This window comes from Tetrahymena thermophila (genome assembly GCF_000189635.1).
Source record: "Tetrahymena thermophila SB210 genomic scaffold scf_8254410, whole genome shotgun sequence".
NCBI classification, from domain to species: domain Eukaryota; phylum Ciliophora; class Oligohymenophorea; order Hymenostomatida; family Tetrahymenidae; genus Tetrahymena; species Tetrahymena thermophila.
The window spans coordinates 19708-37538 of NW_002476192.1; the positions used below are offsets into that span (position 1 = coordinate 19708).

The following is a 17831-nucleotide window of genomic DNA, read 5'->3' on the forward strand; positions in this document are numbered from 1 at the left end:
GTAAAATACTTTTGTTTATGAAATATAAAAGTACAGACATTATAATTGAATAACTCAAAAATTAGCTAAAATTTGATATATAATAATATTCTCTTTAAAATATAGTATTTATTTACTTTTTGAAATAATTTTAAGGTTTATATGCCACTCTCTAATCTCATCTCAATTCACTAATTTAGTTAGTATTTTACTTACTTATTTGCTTACTTATATATTGAAACCTACTAATTCATTGTAATCAATACATAAATAGATTTTATTTTTATTTTTTAATGTTAAAATATTGAGTGTGTATTAATCTCTTAAAATCATTTTAAAGGTATTTTTGTTTGTTCAAAATCCTAATTAAACTGTTCCACCATTGTCGATCTTTTTAACAAGCAAATCAATAAATTCATTTTGTGAAATCTTTTATTTATTATTTTAATTAATTTAAATATATTGAAAGCAAAATTAGTATTTTACCTTTCCATCTCCATTTTAATCGCATTCCACCAAAATTGAATTCCAAGTAGCATCATCAATATTGCTTCCACCACCTAAAATATTTTATAGCTCATGTCTATCAATAAATCCATTTCCATCCTTTTTTTATTTTTAACAAGAATTATTTTTTAAAGTAGATATTTTTATATTTTACAGTGTCAAACATTTTAAATGCTTTTTCAATTTTATTCTTTGATAAAAGCTTTTCTCTTTGCATGGCTGCTACAACAAATTCTTTTTTTTATAAATTAATTATTATTTTATATTTAATTTAAGTAAAACTTACCTGTGCAATCTACTTTTCCAGAAGAATTTACATCGATTTCATCGAATATTTTATTAACAAACTCTTCTGCTTAGGCTCTGTCTTTCATAACCTACAAATAACCTTTTGATTAAAATTGAATAATTAATTAACTCATATAATAAATACATCATTTAATTATTTATACCTTCAACTAATTCGTGCTTTTCTAGCAGTCCATCTCCATTTTGATCCAAACCTTTGAAAGTTTTGAGCAGTTCTTCTTTTTCTTACTAGCTAACTATATGTGTAGCTATGAAAGTAAGAATAGATGCTCTTAATTTATTTTTAGAATGGAAACTTCCTAAATTAGTAAGGACTTTGGTATTAAGAGGGTTCTTTGAAGCATTTTTTTAAACCCACACATCATCATAAGCCTATTAAGCAGTAATTCTTTCTTCAGGATTTTTCTTCAACATTCTTGAAATCAAATCTTTTGCTTCTTTGCTGATACAACTCCATTCAGTATCTACAATTTAAAAAAAATAAAATTTATTAAACTTAAATTTTTCTTTTCATTTATTGGATTTTTTCATATAAAATAATAACAGAGAGTTAGAAAAATTTGTATAATTTTTAAGTAAGTTTAAAAAATTTTTCATAACTTATTATTGAGTTAGTTAACTAAAAAATAAATTACCTTCAAAAGTAAAATCATCCTCAGCAACACTCTTGAGAATCTATTCTTCTGTTCTTCCGTTAAATGGTGGATATCCACATAATAGAATATATAAGATAACACCGCATGACCAAACATCACACTTTTAATCATATGATCTTTGTAAAACTTCGGGAGCTATATAATATGGCTATTTTTTTATAAAATATTTTCAATAACGCAACAGCTTATTTATTTATTTTCTTACTGTTCCTAATCTTTTAGTCATTTTTTTTGAGGAATCAAATCTACGGGAGGTACCGAAATCTATAACTTTCAAGTTTGCATTTGGTTTGTTTGAGTCGAATAAAAGATTTTCAGGCTTTAGATCACTAATTTATTATTAAAATAAAAATGCTTAATTATCAAAATAGTACAAAAAAAAAATTACCGATGAACTATTCCTAAAGAATGACAGTAAACTATAGCAGATAGAATCTATTTCATATAATCAGCAGCTTATTTTAAAATTTTTTAATATTACTAATCAAAATAAATGATGTATATTTTGTTTACCTTCCCTCTCAGAGAATTATTCCATCTATCTAATTTTTTCGAAAAGTTCTCCTCCACTACAATATCTGTTCAAAAAAATTGTTAGCTTAACAAAGGCAAAAAAAAATATTAATAGTTATTTACTCTGTAATAAGGTAGTAATTTTATTCATCTTGATAAAGCTCGAAAAGTTGAATAATATTTGGGTGAGTTAGGGTAGATAAAATATTAACTTCAGCAAACATTTTTTCTTCTTCTTCCTTTATTATATTGCTTTTTTTAATAGATTTCATAGCTCTTCTTAGACCTTTTTTCAAAGAAAAAGAAATATTTATTGTCTGAAATGTAAACTTAATAAATGATTGTTTGCAAAAAGATTTTATTTTCAATTTAGCAATTTGCAGGTAATGTTTTGTTGATCCTTATATTATATTTTTTATAAATTGTAATAAATAAAAATACCTGTTTATCTCTATTCAACTAGTCTAACAACACCAAAAGCTCCTATTTTTTAAAATAATATTTTTCAAATATATTATACAAATCTACTTTGTATTTAAGGAAAAAAATATAAATTAATATCTTGCCATCTTAAGTATGAAACAATCATTTTTTATTATTTATTTGATAAATATGTGTTAGTGCTTATTCTAAAAGGGCAAGCAATATGCTATGTGGAATAGATAGGGACCATGTTCATTGAAATAAATACTTGTAATACAAAATAAAAATAAGGAAATACCTTCTCCTAATATAACATTAGCAAATTTATATTCTGAAGAGATGTTACCCGTCCTCAAAATATTGATCTTAAAGGGCAATGTACTTTTAATTTCAGACGTTTCAATTTTGTTGTCTTGGTACTTGGCTGCAGAGGGATTCTAGTTTGACTATCCCTTTTCTCCGTTACTATTGCTTTTTGAAGATTTACTAGTTGTGCACCCCATTTTGAACTTTTTATATCTTTCACTTTGTTTTTTTAATATTACTCTTAAATATGATCGTAATAAATGATTTAGTATAAATAATGATTCTTAGATTAATTAAACAATTATTGGAGATTGCTTTTATTTTGTTTGCAAAAAAAGTTAAAAAAACCAATATTTATTCTCTTTGTTTAAAAATTAATAAATAAATTAAGAAATTTTATTCCAGTTTTAATTTCAATTTATTTATTTATTTGTATTTTACTTTTGTATATTTTGATATTTTCTTAATTAAAATAACGATATTTATTTATTTGCTTGTTTTATTGATCCTTTCATTGATTGATTTATTTTTTAATGAATTGATTTATATATTATTGAATAAATAGTTAGCTAGCAAACTAGCTAGTAGCTCCCTCTTGAATAAAAAAGTGTAAAAAGAAATTCTGGATAATTTTTTAGGATGACGAAAAATATAAGTTAGTTAATTTGAAGTGAAAAAATTTAAATAAATTATTTTTAGACAAGAAGTCTATGAAATTTTATCTATACTTTAAATTTAAATCAATAAATATAATTCTCTGAAAATATTTATTTTTCAGTAAAATATAAATAAGTATATAATAAATTTTTAACACTATTTACCAAATTAATATATGTACAGATAGGTTATAATTATTCTACCTTATTAGAGTTTTTAAATCTTTATACAGTAAAATAAGCCAATCATAATCAAGTTAATAAGTGATTGTTTGTAAATTGATTTATACAACGAAATTTAAAATTATTACTGAAATTAAATTGACTCAATTTTTTTCACAAATAATATTTTGTGTTAAATTTTAAAACTCAATTTCTATGAAGTAGAGACAAAAATTAATTGTCAAACCAAAATCATAAAACAAAATAATAATACATTCTTATTAATTATCTTAATTAAATTTGTTTTCTACCATTAGTTTCTTTTAGTGTTTTAATGCTGTTAAATTGATATTTTTGATTTTTTAGACAAACCAATAAATAATTTTGAAAAGAAAATTACTTTTATTTTTTATTTTTTTAGATATTTTTTGAATTGTTTGATTTTAATACAATTTTGTGCAAAAACATTTTAAATAGCTTATTGAATTAGAAGTTATTAACTGAAATAAGTTGAATCAAAAAAAGTAATTTATTTACTAATACCACATAAAATTGATTTATGCATTCTGAGTGTATGAAATCAATACATTAAATGATATAAGCAAAGTAATTAACAATATATATTTATTATATGTTCTATTCTTAATAATGTTTAAGAAACGAACTAATTAACTATTATATATAATCATTAATTCTTTGGAATATTTTTAAGGGGAACACTTCCACCTTTCTTTAAAATTTAATACTCTTCATACAATTATTCAAGTTTATCTTCAACTTCAAATATTTATTTTTCCATTTGCTTTTCTTTTGTCTTTTCACCATTTGATTAGGCCCAGTAATAATGATGCTATATTATTCATATTTTTATTTAAAATAAATAATCTAAAATGATAAAATCAATCAAATTAGAAAACAGATTTATCAATTGATAAGGATGTTTTTAAAAAAATTATTTTGGAAAAATATTTTAAAACATAATTATCGATTTATTTTACCTTTAAATTTCTCAATTAATCTCTTAAACGCTCATACTCTTCTTCTATTTCACCTAACTTTTTACCTTTTTTAAAAAACTTGCCTGCCTTTCCTGTCAAAGACATTCCAACATACAGAGAAACAAATATCATAGCTAGGCCAAAAAATATATATGTTAATTGGATCATTTTTATTCAAAAAGATTTTAGTTTTTTTGCTTTTTTATAATGGCTAGTTGCGTTCAAATTAAAAATTTTATCCTTGCTTTTAAATGTTTAATGCTTTACTAATTATAATTATTATTAAAAATTTAGAGTTGTTTTTGATTGTACAATAAGTCAAATCAAAAGTCTGTCTATACTCATTTGAATCTACATTTAATTAATTAATGTTACAATATGTATAAATGCAGATAGAAAATATTGAGTAAAAAACTTTGAATTTTTTATTAAAATATTTTTCAATTAAAACTAAATAGTAATGTGATACCTTATTTTTTATAAAAGTAAACTTTTCATTTAAAAAAAGTTATCAAACTGAATAAAAAGCTTTAAAATGATTTATTTGTATTTTTATTTTTGTTGGAAAGCAGTTTACGTGTTGAATCCTCCTAAAATTTAATATCCTAATTTTCAATCTTTAAAATTTGTTTTGAAATTAATAGTGTTTTAATTCTGATAATATTTTTAGAATTTATTTACTATTTATTCCTAATAGCTACTTTCATTCCAATAAACAAAAAAAAGTTAAATATGTTTAATAGATCAAAGGATATTTAGAGATTTATTTTTTTTGCGCTCTTTATTTCATTTTGCTTTGCTTTTAATATTTTTACTTACACAAGCCAAGCAGTTGAAATGAAAGAAAAAACTCATCCTTTGCATTATAAGAGCGAATTTTATGATTTTACATCTAGGACTTTTAGATTGTCAAATGGAAATCGAGTTCAGTGCTAAATACCAATATTTTCAACTATGAACCAAAATTTTTTACCCACTTTAGAAGAAGAGTTTCAAAATAGTTAAACAAATGCTACAATATCAATATCTCAACAATCAAGTAAACCAATATCAGAAGAAGAAGGAGACAAGATATTACAAAGCCTTTAAAATTAATGCGCAGAATATAGAACAAGCTAATTTTTATGGCAATTTTGCTATAAAAAATATTTAAGATAATTTGACGACATATCTACAATACAGGAAGCTTAAAAATAAGCATTTGAAGATATATATGCTGGATACCACACTTTTTATAATAACATTACAAATTTAACAACTTAAGATTACAATAAAACTTGGAATAGCTAAAATTACTTTGAAATTGATAATCACTAGTATGAAAAAAAATTCAAATATGTTAACAAAACATATATTAACTTTCCTCACATACCTGCATCTAATATTAGTGACGATTTCTTTGTTAAAATTTAGGGGCATGTGATACAGCTTAATGGTATTAATACCAGTTAAATCAGCAATTCTCATAAGTGGTCGATATCTTTTAACACAACCAGTGAAATCCCACAAAACAAACTATCAAGCTCCTTATTTAAAAACAAAAATGAATTAGCTTCTAACGGCAATAAATATTATTACTAATATGAGTATTTACTGCATTTCTTCGTAGACAAAAATTTTGCCTTAGCAGAAACAGAATTTCCATCTGATATTTAAATATCTTCATTTATAATTAGACGTCTATAGGATAATAAACTGTAGACAAATTTAGAACTTCTCAGAATATTTAATGGACAGTATATTTATGGGAAAAAGCTTAATGCTCTAAAGCACTTCAGCAGCAATGATCTTATTATTGTGCATTTGTATAATCAAGTATTTATTAAAAAAATAAAAAAGGTATGGTACCATAATCTAATAGAATTATATGAAGACAGCTAGGGTAAAAACTTGAAATCAAACGACTTCTTTATCTAGTCAATATAAATATTCAACAGATTTAAGATTTATGAGATATAAAAGACTGGTAACATCGATCATTTATTTAAGGGACATAGTGATGTTTATTTTGAATTTACAAATTTTCCCAAAAAAGAAAGATTTATTTCTGGTAGATTTCTATTAAATTATTAATACTTGAATGCTAAAATAGGAGACAATTTAATGTTCATAAGCAAAAACAGCTATTAAGTGATAAAGATCAAAAATATTATTGCAGGGATAATTGAGTTAGATCAATCTTTAGATTATTTCAATGGATTTATAATCAAGGCAAATTCTATTAAAAGTAAGCAAACCTACTTTGACTATTTCCCATCTAACAAAAATATTAAAACACAATCAATTTTGCTAGATTAAAGCAAAAATTATTTACCAAAGACACCACCAATAAATTGCAAAAAAAAATAATTCCCACTCACCCTTTCATTTAAAAGCATTCAAGATGAAATATCCTCTGATTCTCAATTTTTACCATTTACAGATTTAGAAGGCTTTTCTTTTTCTGAAAGTGACTTAAAATATCAGCGCTTTTTCAGCTTTTTTATCCCTAAATTATTGATAAGAGAGGACTTTTCTTAGTTTAAATTACTTATTACAGATAGTTTAGAATAAATTAATGAAGGTGTTGAGGTTGTTCTCTCAAATGAAAACTTAATCCTTGCTTATGATGTCTTCAATAAAAAAAATATAGTCTCAAAAAATAAAAGATATGAAAACTCAACATTGTATGACACAACTGTTTGGATTTTATTAGACACAGATAACACTCTACGACTCGGATTTTCTTAGGTTATTAGTCCTTCTAGCTAGGTTCTTTAGTTATAAACAAATTACACTAATCTTAGACACTTTAGGATCTTAACTAAACATACAGTAAACTATAATATAAAATATCCTTATTTAGATATTATTAGTAGACCTATTGACTTTTCTGTTCTAAACCCTGATATTATGCAATATAGAGGTCAATCGATTAGTCAAAATTACTATAATGGGGAGTTTTGTTCAGTTATTAATGGGCCTCGTAGATTTTAAGCTAAATTTGTATGTGGTGAATCTTTTTTCTCAATTCAAAGTGTAACAGAGCCTTCGACTTGTGTATATAAAGTTATTGCAGAAACATACTTACTCTGTGAAAATCATGTCTAAACATATAATATTCCACCTCCTCCTAAAAATATTTATTGCATTTTAAAATGATTGATGAAAGTATTTTTATGATTACTTTTTATGTAAAACAATTTATATTTCGTTTTAGGCTTGTAAATGTAAATAATTTATTTATGTTTTATATTAAATTTCATAAAAAACGTAATTAAAAATATAATTTTAAATAAAAAAAAATACTTTTCTTGGATGTATATTTATACTTACTTAGCACAGAATGTAAATCATTTATCTAATAAATTTTATAATCGATTAAATTAAATTATTAATTGATGTATTCTTTATATTTCTCTATTTTAATCTAATAAAGAAGTAAATATAATTTTAAATTAATTATTTTATTGATTAGTAATATATAAACAAGCAAGCAAGCAATTCTGCTAGTAGATATTAGAAAATTAAATATTGATTTAATTAAATAATTAATCAATTAGTTATTAAATAAATAATATCTTTTATCTTATTAGACAAAAACATTTATAATTAAATAATTGAAAAAAATGAGCTATGATCCATATGAAAAGTAGCCTTACAAATAGTAAAAAATGATGCAAATGTCATCAGATAAATATGAAGAGGATGATGATGAAAATTACGATTAAAATGATGTTAATCTTGAAGATTTAGATGCAGAGTAGCTTGAGGCCTTGATAAATTAAGTATGAATTTAATTGAATTAAACTACTAAATATTAAATGATATTATTAAATTAGCAAGCACAAAATTAGGAAGCTGCTTTTGATGAAGAAGTACTTACAAAGATTATTAACTAATTAGCAGTCAGAAAGACTAAAAATGAAGAATTAAGATCATAATTTGCAAACAAGCCTGAAAAATTCTAAGATTCGGAAATTGATTTAGATGAAATCATTTAAAAATTCAATTCCCTAAGCGCATATCCAGAGCTTTTACCTAAATTTACAGAATCATCAGCAGTTGTAAATTTACTTCAATTACTATACCACGAAAACACTGACATAGTTGTAGATGTAATTAACTTCTTTCATGAAGTAATTACTATGGAATTAGAAAAGAAATTTTATGACAACCTTCTTAAACTGTATTTTAAGATTGTCAAAAATAAATTCTTTGAATCAATCGTAGCAAATTTATAAAGACTAGATGAGAAGGTATAAGATGAATATGATGCAGTGCATAAGTTATTAGGTATTTTAAATATAAAATTGGTTAAATTTCTTAATTAATTTTTGTAATAATAAAAAAAAAAGGTATCATTGAAAGTTTGCTTGAAGTTAATCCTGAGTATTCTGGTTAACTATGTAGCGAAACATAATTCCTAAAGTGGGTCCTTAAGAGAATAAGCCCTGAATTTTAATTAGTTACAAAAGTGATTGATGACAATAAATTATATCTTACAGAAATATTGCCTATTATTTTGTCAGATGAAGAAAATTAAATTAGATTTTAAAAATTGAAAGGAATAGAAAGCTTACTTCAATATTTATAAGTAAGTAATTTTATAAGTTTTAATTAATAATTATTTTATGCCTAAAAATAATAGTCATATGAAAAGAAAGATCCTACATGTGAAGAGGAAAAGGAAACCTTTTTAAATGTCGTAGATTGTTTGTGTTTATTTTTGGTTTAAAGAAATTATTAAGAAGTATTCAGAAATTCTGATGGCATTTAGCTTATGATCAAATTAATTACAGCTAAAAATTACTCATCGAAGAGTGCTCTTAGAATTTTGAGCTATGCCTTAGTTAATAACGAGTAAAATTGCTTAAAGTTTGTAGATTTACAAGGACTTAAATTTGCTTTCCCAATCTTGATGAAAAAAGGAATAAAAGCAAAAAAGCCAGAAGATGCCCAAAAAATAGAAGAGTAAATAACAAGTATTATAAAAAATATTATTAAAGAAACTACTGCTATTTAGCAAGACAGAGTTATCAACAAATTTAGAGAAGATATTATAAAGGTTGATAGGCTATTTGAGCTTCATGAGTAATACTAAAAAGTTATGAAATTAATAGAATATAAAATGCAAGACCCTGCCTACCTTAAAACTCTCGAAGAGTTTGAAGCATAAAATGTTGAGGAAACAATTTACAGATAGAAATTAGATGAAGGTTTATCTATTCTTGAAAACGTTGATTTCATAATAGCATTTTTAAACTAATGCAAAGATGAATTGGTAAATTTTTCATAGTTTACTTAGTTAATTAAATATTAATTTTATATAATCTAACTAGGTCTCTGCCAAGGTAAAGAAAAATATCAAGGTTCATCAGTTAAGAGATGAAATTTTAGGAGTACTTGTTTAAAATAAATAGCATTTTGATCCCTCTGCTAAAGTAAATTTTAAATATTTGCACTTGAATAAATATATTATTTATTTAAAATATTAGAAAGATAATGAGTTTATTTAGAAGCTAATAGATACTCTTTGATTTTAAAAAATCATTTTTATATATTCAATTTAATTCAAATTTTTAAGAGTTCATTTAGAGTTTTATCATCTTAAATAAATATTCTTAAAAGATTTGCAGAATTAATATTATTTATGTCAATGTATTTGTAATAATTTTATTTGCAATAAAAAACTATTACATTTTTTTTTATAGAGACAATCCTTTTTATAAAATTTTAGTAAAGTTTTTATTTTTTCGAACTTCTTGATAAAATTTTATTTATTAGAGTTTTTTCATAATTTAATATTTTTAAAAGCTTTAAATGATTTCGATTATTTATTTAAATATAAAAAAATCTTTAATTTTTATTTAAAAATAAAAGCCATTTTAATTTATATTTAATAAAATAAATATTTACTAATTTAGACTTTTAAAAATAATTCTAATTAATTTTATTTTATAAAAATTTTTTAGAGATTATTTATAATCTTATGATAAATTTCTAAAATGAATATTGTTAAAAAGTTTTATATCTTTTATGAATATTGTTAAGAAGCTTAATGTGATTAATATTATTTATCTAAATTCGTATAAAAAATTATTCAATTTTATTTAAAATTCTTTTAAGTTTATGTCTAATAATGTTTTACGAATTTGAACTTTTAAATAAAGCGATTAAATTTTTTTTATTTACTATTTTAACTTAAATTTAGCTTACTCATTAAAATAATTTTTATATTTTTTTGATTGAGTAAAAAATATTTATTTGGACACTTATCAGAAATGTGCGCATTATTTATTAGACAAGGAATTATTTATTTAAGCAGTATTTTGAAAAGCAGTCTTTTTAATCAATTAATTTAATTTTAATCTAATTATTTATTATTTTCAAATCAAATCTTCTTAATAATTATCTTTAGTTAAATTTTAGAATAAAAAAAGAAAAATGTTTTTCTTTTTATTGTTAGGAGCAATTGAGGTAATTGCCATTATAATAGTTTATAGACTTATAGAAATATACATTGTTGGAACTATTAGGAGAAATAGATATAAAATTACCAATGAAACTAATGTTCTTTTAACTGGCGCTGCTATGGGAGCTGTAATTAACATTCAATTTATTTTAAAATATGAAGCTTTATTTCTTAGAAAAAGTGAAAAAGTGTGTGAAATGAAGTTAAATTATTTAAATAAAAACAGGGCAAATTTTTAGCTATGAATTTTGCAAAAAAAAATAACTGTAATATAATCATATATGACATCAGAGAGGATTTGATGGGATAGGTTATTGAAGAAATATAAAAAGCAGGTGCAAAAGGATACTTCTACAAATGTGATGTTAGTGATGAATAAGAGCTTTAGAGAACAGTAGAATCAACTCTCTAAAAGTTTTAAAAAATTGACATATTAATAAATAATGTAGGTATTGCAAACTTAAAATTATTTACTGATGTAAGCTTTGATGAAGTTTAAAAAGCTTTTTCTGTCAATTTTCTTGCTCCTGTCTCAATTATTAAAAAAATACTGCCTGTTATGATAGAAAGAAATTAAGGACATATAGTTAATGTTTCTTCAGTTGCTTCACTTATGCCAAGTGCTAAAATGTGATTATTTTTTTAAACTTTGTTTTTTAAATAAAAAAATTTTAAATAATACTTAGGACTGATTATTGTGCAAGCAAGGCAGCTCTTTCAGGTTTTCATAATGCTTTAAGGTTAGAATTGAAGCAGTAAAAAAAGAATATAAACACAACTTTAATATGTCCCTATGCTGTTAATACAGGTGTACTTCAAGGATTAGAAACAAAATTAAAAAGTCTATTTCCAATTTTAGATGAAAACTATGTTGCTGATGAAATTTATAATGCAATTTTAGAATAAAGAGAAGAAGTATTCATTCCTTAAAGCTGGAAGTAGGGAGCTCTCTTCCTTCGTGCTCTACCTACTGCAGTGATTGATTATTTAAGTATTCACTTTTTAGGTTAAGTGGCCTAAAAATTAACAGGAAAGCACTCAAAGAAAAAAGAATGAATAAGAGAATGAACAATCACCAATTTTATTTCAAAAGATTTTTAAAAAAAATTTATAAAATAATTAATTAATTTTTGTATTTTGTTGAAAAAAAACTATTGAATAAATTTAGAATTTATAATGTATTTTCATATAATTTTTGAGCTACAATCATTTATTTATTTATTTAGTCAGATACACAAATAAGAGTTATTATATTATTTAGTTTAAACAATATATTTAAGATTTATTTTATTGAGTTTGCTTGCTTGCTAATTTGCTTATAAAATATTTTCATTTCTATTCGTCTTTACGAGTATAAGTAACTTTAGGTTTCTAGTTATTGTTATTATTTCTTCTAGAATCATTATTTCCATTCTTTCCCTAATATTTTATCAAAATATTTCAATTTTTAAGTTAAAATGATAAATATAAATAAATAAATATACCTTTCCATCGCTCTTTTTCTTATCAGCAACCTTTCCCTAATTAAATTTTTAAAAATTATTAACTTTTTATTAACAAATAATTTTGGTTACAGGAACAACATTCCATTCGTCTTCGACTTTAGTGTTTTCAGGAAGTTTCAACTTCTTCTTAGCTTATGATTTTTCTTCATTGCTAGCTGTTTTCTCCTAGGCTTCTACAGCTTGAGGTTAAGGTTGAGAAGGTTGTTGTTCTTTCTTTTCATATACAACTTTTTCAGATTTTTATGTTTCACCAGTACTCTTTTATTGCTTTCCCTTTGATCTATCTTCTCTTTTTCCTTTACCATCTTTACCATGGCCATGATGATGAGCATGCTTATCTTTACTATGGTGATGTTCCTTTTATTCAACTTTTTCTTAATTTTCACCTTGTAACTTCTTTTCTTCTTCTAATCTAGCTAATCTTTCCTATTCGTCTCTTTTTTGCTAAAAAATATAAAGCAAATCAGTAACTAATTTATTTTAAGCAAACTGCAATTTATTTTACCTTTTCAAGAACCTTGGCATTAGTATCAACACAACGAATCTATTCAGCACTTTCTTTGTCACTATGGTTTAGATTTTTCTTAGTATTAATAAAACCACGGGGTTTAAATTCTTCAACTGGAGCTTATTATTGAGCTTCAGAGTTTTGAACAGTCTATTCTTCTTGCTTTTAGATAGGCTTTTCTTCTTATTTCTTTTCATTATGGTAATCTTTCTTGTAGTAAGGTTTAAATTCTCTATTTTCACGATTTTGGTGATGTTCTCTATTTTCACGATTTTGATGGTGCTCTCTATTTTCGCGATTTTGGAAGTGTTCTCTATTTTCGCGATTGTGATGATAGGGTTCACGCTTATCGTTATTTCTGTGATGATGTTCACGATCATCATTTCTATGAACTCTTTCACCACCCTTATAATCTCTTCTTTCGTTTTGAGAATATCTTGGTCTATCTTTATAATCTCCCTTTTTAAATCCATCTCCCTACTTTGTAAACTTTCCTAATATAATAATGACGATATTGCTTTTTGAGTAACAAATATTATAAACTAGACTAATTACCAAACTTAACTCTGAAAGTCTTGCCATTTATAGCCTATAATTAAAATATTTTAGAAACGATTAATATTATTCTATCAAGTGATAATTGAAAAAATAAGATACAAAAGTATAAAAAAATAGAAGAAAAAATAATTAAATTAGTATTAATGGTTAAAATTTTACGGTAGTTTAAGATAACTAAATGAACTTGATAGCTTCTTGTTTATCGTCAAACTTCAAATCAATAGAGTTGTCTCTATCTTGGTTCTTAGCTTCAGTCAATTGAGCATATCTTACTTTTTCTTTGAAAGCCTCTTCAAAGTTTTCAGCTGAGCCATTAACCAAGAAGCAATGTAAAAAGACATTCTAGTACTTATCAACTTTAATCTATTCGATCATTTCTTCAGCTATATTGATATTAATAGATCAATCATTAATGAGTACATTTTTATTTTCAAATAGAATTAGAAATGTACCAGTTAGAAGAGGTTTCTTGGGAGCAAACTTCTTTTGGAATTTGTTTCCTCCGACATTAACTTATTCTCCAGTAGGTTATAATTTATATTCTACTGTCATCATTTGAGTATCTTAATTGATTTGAGGAGAATTACTATAATCTTCATCGTCCTCAATATCTTACCATTCTATTTTTTTAAAATCGAAATTATATTTGTTATTTATCTAATTCTATTTCATAAATGAATCCATGTTATATTAAACTTCACAGCAATATGCTAACAAGTATAAAAACTTATTTAAGAATTTCTTCTATCTATCATGAAATTCTAATAAATATGAATTGCTTTTGGACTCATCAGCGCATTTTATTAATAAGAATTAAACCTAATTAAAATGTATTACTTTGCTTTTCCTTTTCTATAATATAAAAAAAGATGAATATTTAATGATTGATATAATAAGCATAAATAATTTTACAAGCCATTTTCTAGGTGTTGATTTCTATTTTTACTATTTTTTTGTTCTAAATCTATTTGATTTTATATCTAAATCTATCTTGAAATAATTATGTTTTCAAATAAGCAAGCAAGCATAATTATAAATAGACAAAAAGTGAAAGAGATAATAATTTTTTTCTTCAAAGATAAAGTATATATTTCTATTAGAGGAGTTTATAATTGGTTATATTAATAAATCAAATCTACATATATATCTTAATATCTTTTATTAGATTCATCCATTAAAATTATTTAAAAACTTTTAAAAAATTTAAATCTAATTCATTTATATCTACTTTTCAGATATTTTATTATTTCTACTCATTTATTTATTTATCTATCTATTTTTTAATTTTTTTATTACTTAATTCAAAATATATTGAAATTATTTTAACTCCTGACTGACACGCTAGATTTTTAATTAAAATAATTAAAACTTTTATCTAAAAAAAATCATATTTTAAAAATTTTATTTGATGGTTATTTTAAAACAATGTATATTTGTTTGATTGAAACAAATTTTGTAAAATCCATTAAAAAATTAACAATTAATTTTAGTTATTGAGTCTTAAGAAATATTTGAATTTTAACTCATTTGAAATGAAAACTGAGTTGATTTTAGAAATCTGTCTTTCTATCTATTTAATTATTAATGAAATTCTAAAGTTTGATTGTGTAGTTAATAAATTTTATTGTTTAAGATATACAATAAAATTTCTCTTAATTATTTTAAAGTAATAACCAGTGAATAAATAAACTAAAAATTTAAATAAGATATGATTAGAAGAGGAATTCCTAAATGCTTTGAGTGCTAAAAATTGGCTACCATTAAATGCTATGAATGCTTAAATGAATTTGAAGAACCCAAAACATTTTGCTTCGTTTGTGATAATTAAATACATAAATAGATTGAAAGATAACACCAAAAGGAAAAGATCTCATTTAACTAATAATTAGATTTAGGCAATTAATACAACACAGAATAGTAAGGACAAAATTACCAGTTTTAGTAAGAAAGAAGATTGCCCTCTAGAAATATAGATTAGAGGAGTGAAGTAAATAATTTTAGGTAAATAAATCCTTAGCAGATAGAAGTGACTGATAATTCAAGAGAGAATTTGTAGTTTTTTAGAGATTTAAAGTATACTTCAAATCACTAAAGCGTAAAAAGTAATATTGCAGATCGTTTCAAAAATGTGGTTTCTGACCCTTTTTATTCTAATAAAAACTAATAGAATTAAAACTAAATAAATAATTTTAATTTGAGATAAGATTATCAATAGCATAACGCGAATAGAGGCCTTTCTAATTAGCATTCTAACATCAATAATTACCACTATTAGCACAATAATTCATTATAGAATGAACATAATTTTGCTGAGAATTTTGAATAACGCTATTAGCATAAATTAAATGTCAAAAAATATTAAAGAAACTAATTTTTAGATAATTAATTGCTTTCAAATGCAAGTAATAATAATGATAGTTTTGTTTCTAACGAAGAAGATAGATTAAGACCCAATTCAAATCCCCTTTAATAAGGACTAAGTGATGAAGAGGGAGATACAAGAGGATTAATTAAATAAAATTAAGGATTAACTTTTTAGCAAAAAAATAATTCAATACCTAACTACCATTATACGAAAAATAGTGAACAGTTCAAGTAATAACTAGAACAGGAAATAAACGACTTAAAAAAATACTAAAATATGCACTACAGTAACAACAATAGAGTAAATAGTATATAATCTAGTTAGGAGTAAGCTGTTTAAAGCAATTTCACTAATCAAGAACCTGCTTAACAAGAATTTGAATACAAAGATAGATCTGCAGAAGAGCAATATAAATCAATAAAGAATGATTTAAAATAATACTGTGGGTAAAAAGATTTGGATGAGAGAGAAAATGAAGTCTTAAAGAGAATAAACGAAATAAAAAAAAGAATTAAACCTGTTCAAGAACAAGAAAATATTTAAAGTGAAGATTTTGATAAAAAAAATAAACTAAATTATAATCACAGAGAATCTCATGAAAGTAAAGAGTAAGCAGTTAAGGATTTGTAATAAAATAATATAGAAAAAAATGGAAAAAACTAAACATTCAACAGTGTATAAAATAGAGAAAAACTAACTTCAGTTGAATAAGCAAATTCTGCTAAAAAGTTAAAAAATAACTTTGAAAATTTGATTGGATAGGTCGGACCAAATGAAGAAAAGAGTTATATTGAAGGTTTAAAAAATATTTATTAATAAGAAATAAAAAACTTGGAAATCAAACACAAAATAAAGATTTAGGAGCTAGAAAATACTATCAGCTATATGAGATAACACATGGATTTAATGGAAGACAGAAATAAAGAAAATATAGCTTAAATCCAATAAGATCTTATGAAATAGTAGAGAGCTGTAATTGAACAAGAAAGAGACTCTAAATTTGGATTGAATGAACTTAGATTGCAGTACTAAGAAGAAATAAATCATTTATCATTGGCACTAGAAACAGAAAAGGCAAAAAGCATACAATTAGAGAAAAAAATGAGCGAATACCAACAGCACTATTAGATGAAATTAAGAGAAATGTCAGATCTTTCTAAAAAATCAAAATTAGATGCAGTAAACTTTTTTCAATTTTAATTTTAGAGTTTTTTATATCACTTTTTTATTCTTAGGAATCGGAAAGAGTGAAGCTCTAAGAATATATAGATGAGATGGAAGAAAAGATAGAAGATGTAAGAGTAAAAATGGTTTAAGACAACGAATTAGCCCTTTAAAAGATAAAAATTGATTATGAAAGCAGTATAGAAGATTTAAAAGATTAAATTAAGGAAAAGAGTGAATAAATAGCTAAATTAGAACAGTAGCTTGTAACAGATAGCTCACAATAACACGAAAAAGAAAGGTTGTTAAAAAAAGAAAACTAGGAATTGGAAAGGCAAATCAATCAACTAAAAAATGAATTGAACAAAGTCAAAGAAAATACAGAATAATTTAAACACATTGCAACCGATTAAGAAAAGGAATTAGAACTAGCGAGAAGAGAAAATGAATTGTTAGAAGAACAAAAGTAGAAACTTGAAGAAGAAAAAATAAAATTAGAAGAGTAAGTAGAAAAATTCTAAAAATATATTTATGGTGATAAAAAAGAAAATAGTATCTTATAAAAACTAAAAGGTGCTTCTAGTAGACAGTCTTTGAGTAGAGCAAGTAGTGCTTCAATTAAGTCGAGCACTTCGAAAAATAATAGAAAATAAGAAAATTAATGAATCTATTAATTTTTTATTATTGTGATTAATTATTTATTTTTTTGTAAAAATATTCAATGAAAATAAATTTTTCTTGTCAAATATTATATAATTTTTTCATAAA

General features: G+C 23.6%; 7 protein-coding genes across 7 annotated transcripts; 4 read left to right on the forward strand and 3 right to left on the reverse strand. All coding sequences in view use genetic code 6, as the record gives it.

The window, feature by feature from the left end:
• Positions 1 to 333: 333 nt before the first annotated feature.
• On the reverse strand, positions 334 to 2890 carry TTHERM_01015890 (calmodulin-domain kinase; the record flags this gene model as incomplete). Its single annotated transcript, XM_001030749.2, has 12 exons — positions 334 to 408; positions 466 to 585; positions 641 to 720; positions 773 to 874; positions 939 to 1259; positions 1431 to 1599; positions 1657 to 1780; positions 1840 to 1906; positions 1965 to 2029; positions 2088 to 2250; positions 2406 to 2447; positions 2686 to 2890. The coding sequence occupies 12 exons, from the start codon at positions 2888 to 2890 to the stop codon at positions 334 to 336; spliced, it is 1533 nt and encodes a 510-aa protein (XP_001030749.2).
• A 1306-nt stretch (positions 2891 to 4196) lies between these two features.
• On the reverse strand, positions 4197 to 4677 carry TTHERM_01015900 (transmembrane protein, putative; the record flags this gene model as incomplete). Its single annotated transcript, XM_001030750.2, has 2 exons — positions 4197 to 4361; positions 4510 to 4677. 2 exons carry the CDS (start codon positions 4675 to 4677, stop codon positions 4197 to 4199), a joined length of 333 nt encoding a protein of 110 aa, XP_001030750.2.
• A 669-nt stretch (positions 4678 to 5346) lies between these two features.
• TTHERM_01015910 (hypothetical protein) lies at positions 5347 to 7650 on the forward strand (the record flags this gene model as incomplete). The annotated part of the gene is made up of 1 exon (XM_001030751.2): positions 5347 to 7650. The coding sequence occupies one exon, from the start codon at positions 5347 to 5349 to the stop codon at positions 7648 to 7650; it is 2304 nt and encodes a 767-aa protein (XP_001030751.2).
• A 467-nt stretch (positions 7651 to 8117) lies between these two features.
• On the forward strand, positions 8118 to 10028 carry TTHERM_01015920 (oxidoreductase, short chain dehydrogenase/reductase family protein; the record flags this gene model as incomplete). Its single annotated transcript, XM_001030752.3, has 6 exons — positions 8118 to 8276; positions 8331 to 8784; positions 8847 to 9085; positions 9140 to 9772; positions 9831 to 9932; positions 9987 to 10028. The coding sequence occupies 6 exons, from the start codon at positions 8118 to 8120 to the stop codon at positions 10026 to 10028; spliced, it is 1629 nt and encodes a 542-aa protein (XP_001030752.2).
• Positions 10029 to 10935: 907 nt separating this feature from the next.
• TTHERM_001015921 (oxidoreductase (short-chain dehydrogenase family)) lies at positions 10936 to 12019 on the forward strand (the record flags this gene model as incomplete). The annotated part of the gene is made up of 3 exons (XM_012799902.1): positions 10936 to 11091; positions 11190 to 11593; positions 11650 to 12019. 3 exons carry the CDS (start codon positions 10936 to 10938, stop codon positions 12017 to 12019), a joined length of 930 nt encoding a protein of 309 aa, XP_012655356.1.
• Positions 12020 to 12292: 273 nt separating this feature from the next.
• TTHERM_01015930 (hypothetical protein) lies at positions 12293 to 14564 on the reverse strand (the record flags this gene model as incomplete). The annotated part of the gene is made up of 9 exons (XM_001030753.3): positions 14447 to 14564; positions 14372 to 14386; positions 13987 to 14154; positions 13694 to 13917; positions 13532 to 13565; positions 12974 to 13470; positions 12538 to 12912; positions 12448 to 12483; positions 12293 to 12382 (listed from the first exon to the last, which is right to left on the reverse strand). Exons 1-9 carry the CDS (start codon positions 14451 to 14453, stop codon positions 12293 to 12295), a joined length of 1446 nt encoding a protein of 481 aa, XP_001030753.2. The 5' UTR covers positions 14454 to 14564.
• Positions 14565 to 15176: 612 nt separating this feature from the next.
• On the forward strand, positions 15177 to 17728 carry TTHERM_01015940 (hypothetical protein; the record flags this gene model as incomplete). Its single annotated transcript, XM_001030754.3, has 2 exons — positions 15177 to 17078; positions 17135 to 17728. Exons 1-2 carry the CDS (start codon positions 15243 to 15245, stop codon positions 17726 to 17728), a joined length of 2430 nt encoding a protein of 809 aa, XP_001030754.2. The 5' UTR covers positions 15177 to 15242.
• Positions 17729 to 17831: the final 103 nt, after the last annotated feature.